The sequence below is a fragment of the Mizuhopecten yessoensis genome, unplaced genomic scaffold (genome assembly GCF_002113885.1).
Source record: "Mizuhopecten yessoensis strain PY_sf001 unplaced genomic scaffold, ASM211388v2 scaffold4033, whole genome shotgun sequence".
In the NCBI taxonomy this organism is placed as follows: domain Eukaryota; kingdom Metazoa; phylum Mollusca; class Bivalvia; order Pectinida; family Pectinidae; genus Mizuhopecten; species Mizuhopecten yessoensis.
In genome coordinates, this window is record NW_018405342.1 from 204,939 (window position 1) to 208,706 (window position 3,768).

General features: G+C 35.3%; 1 protein-coding gene across 1 annotated transcript; it reads left to right on the forward strand.

The window, feature by feature from the left end:
- Positions 1–416: 416 nt before the first annotated feature.
- Positions 417–3,524, forward strand: LOC110448459 (adhesive plaque matrix protein-like; the record flags this gene model as incomplete). Its single annotated transcript, XM_021494723.1, has 4 exons — positions 417–476; positions 995–1,086; positions 1,499–1,664; positions 3,519–3,524. Coding segments are annotated over 4 exons (324 nt in total), but the record flags the coding sequence as incomplete, so codon positions are not given.
- Positions 3,525–3,768: the final 244 nt, after the last annotated feature.

The following is a 3,768-nucleotide window of genomic DNA, read 5'->3' on the forward strand; positions in this document are numbered from 1 at the left end:
ACAAACCTATACTATCATACAAACCTGTACTATCATACAAACGTATACTATCATACAAACTTATACTCTCATACAAACGTGTACTCTCATACAAACCTGTACTATCATACAGACCTATACTATCACACAAACCTGTACTCTCATACAAACCTGTACTATCATACAAACGTATACTATCATACAAACCTTTACGATCATACAAACCTGTACTTTCATACAAACCTATACGATCATACAAACCTGTACTATCATACAAACCTGTACTATCATACAAACCTATACGATCATACAAACCTGTACTATCATACAAACCTGTACTATCATACAAACCTATACGATCATACAAACCTGTACTATCATACAAACCTGTACTATCATACAAACCTATACGATCATACAAACCTGTACTATCATACAAACCTGTACTATCATACAAACCTATACGATCATACAAACCTGTACTATCATACAAACCTGTACTATCATACAAACCTATACGATCATACAAACCTGTACTACCATACAAACTTATACTATCATACAAACCTGTACTATCATACAAACCTGTACTATCATACAAACGTGTACTATCATACAAACGTATATTATCATGCAAACATGTACTATCATACAGACCTGTACTCTCATACAAACCTGTACTCTCATACAAACCTGTACTATCATACAAACCTGTACTATCATACAAACCTGTACTCTCATACAAACGTATACTATCATGCAAACATGTACTATCATACAAACCTGTATTATCATACAAACCTATACGATCATACAAACCTATACTATCATGCAAACATGTACTATCATACAAACCTGTACTATCATACAAACCTATACGATCATACAAACCTATAGTATCATGCAAACATGTACTATCATACAGACCTATACTATCATACAAACCTGTACTCTCATACAAACCTGCACTCGCATACAGACCTGTACTCTCATACAAACCTGTACTCTCATACAGACCTGTACTCTCATACAAACCTATACTATCATACAAACCTGTACTATCATACAAACCTATACTATCATACAAACCTGTTCTCTCATACAAACGTATACTATCATGCAAACATGTACTATCATACAAACCTATACGATCATACAAACCTATACTATCATGCAAACATGTACTATCATACATACCTATACTATCATACAAACCTGTACTATTATACAAACCTATACTATCATACAAACCTATTCTATCATACCAACTTATACTATCAAACAAACCTGTACTCTCATACAAACCTGTACTCTCATACAAACCTTTATTATCATACAAACCTATATTATCATACAAACCTATACTATCATACAAACCTATACTATCATACAAACCTGAATTCTCAAACAAACCTGTACTCTCATACAAACCTGTACTCTCATACAGACCAGTACTCTCATACAAACCTGTACTCTCATACAAACCTGTACTCTCATACAAACCTGAATTCTCATACAGACCTGTACTCTCATACAAACCTGTATTCTCATACAAACCTTTATTATCATACAAACCTGTACTCTCATACAAACCTGTATTCTCATACAAACCTGTACTCTCATACAAACCTGTACTCTCATACAAACCTGTACTATCTTACAAACCTATATTTTCATACAAATCTGTACCCTCATACAAACCTATACTATTATACAAACCTATACTATCATACAAACCGATGCTATCATACAAACCTATACTAGCATACAAACCTGTATTCTCAAACAATTGGTTGGGAGAAAATTAAACAAAAATCTCTGTCACCCTCCGAAAATACATTGGTTTTAAGGGGCGCGGGTGATATTGCCATGAGACAGAGAAAAATATCACATGCGCGAAAAATGTGCTTTCACCGCTTCGCTTCCCCGGCGTGACGGTCACAAGAACGTTTGACGGCAACAGCCAATTTAATCAAGCGCCGGTGCGATAGCGATTGTAAACAGCAGACTATTAACAAACAAGATGTCATTATCGAGGTTTGCTGCCGTTTCTGAGCTACAAAGACTTTTGGTGTAACAAAATAGATATGACATTCGTTAGCAGGTGACAGTGAATATAGTTAACCCTCAAAACCCCATTGTCACCCTCGGCTTCGCCTCGGGTACAATGGTTTTCTCGGGTTGACAATATTCACTGTCACCTGCTAATGAATGTCATATTTATATAATATAATATTTTTAACGAAAAATAGAAAAGGATCACAAAGTAAAGTCCTAGTATCCCTGAAGGTTATCCACTATTACTCGGTTGTCAGGAAGCGAACAGCTGATCAAGATAAGAAACTGATCAAGGCACGTGATGCATGATAAGCCGGTTTGAGGAATACACCGATTATTTCCCAGTTAGGCAAAGTCAACGACCTCTATTTTTCATAAAGAGGTATTTGCGTAAGTGCTGTGTCGGTTTTCTGATGTCATCCATTCTTGACCTCCCATTAAACATTCATCTTTTTCTCGCCGTGAACACACCACGCAGATTAAGAACGCTGATCTAAGGGTCAGTCTCAATAAAACCTTCATTCAAAAACTGCCATTTCCTATGGGTAATATCACAATCTTCATCCCCTTTCCAACGATTCGTCATTTTGCATTGGTATTAGATTAATATTTCTCCGTTTTGGCGTTATGACGTAATCAGAATAAAACAGGTTGATGTCATTACGTGGTTCATGCACATTCATTTATACATGTATATTGTTCCTACATGCATGCAAGGTTTTTTTTCTTTGAACTTACATTAGAAACATTGCTAATTGGATAAAAGCTTTGTTAAACCTACCAACCAACATTGTTTTTATTAACCAGTTTCAACAAGAACTATTACACGTGATCTATACATGTAGCTAGGGTAATCGGTAAAAAATAAATGGTGCAATAATAAATGATAACTGTGATGATCTAAGTTAAACAAGTGCTTGTATGCTTGTAGTATTACTGCGAGTAAGTACCCGTATGTTTGTGGTTATATTGTGATTAGATACCCATCTGTTCGTAGTAATACTGTGGTCATAATTACCCGTATGTTCGTAGTAATACTGTGGTCATAATTACCTGTATGTTCGTAGTAATACTGTGGTCATAATTACCCGTATGTTCGTAGTAATACTGTGGTCATAATTACCCCGTATGTTTGTATTATTACTGCGAGTAAGTAACCGTATGTTTGTGGTTATAATGGGATTAAGGACCTGTATGTTCCAAGTAATACTGTGGTCATAAGTACCCGTATGTCTGTGATTATAATGGGATGAAGTACCCGTATGTTTGTAGTATTACTGTGATTAAGTATCCGTATGTTTGTGGTTATAATGGGATTAAGGACCTGTATGTTCCAAGTAATACTGTGGTCATAAGTACCCGTATGTCTGTGATTATAATGGGATGAAGTACCCGTATGTTTGTAGTAATACTGTGATTAAGTACCCGTATGTTTCTGGTAATACTGTGTAAATAAATTTTATTGCTTTTTATTTTTACAGCAATAGGATCGGGCACAACAACAATCATTACACAAAACATTTTAAAAACGCGATTCATCAAAATGTGTGAAAGGTTTGCAAAAACCAAATACATTTATCTCAGTAATTTAATTTGAAAGGTTGCTTGACAGAGAGAGAGAGAAGAAAGAGAGAGAGAGAGGGAGAGAGAGATTATGTGAGAGAGGGAGAGGAAGTGTTTGATTTAATTAATTGTTTAAAAACTCGGAAGACTCATTTCCAAAACGTAATA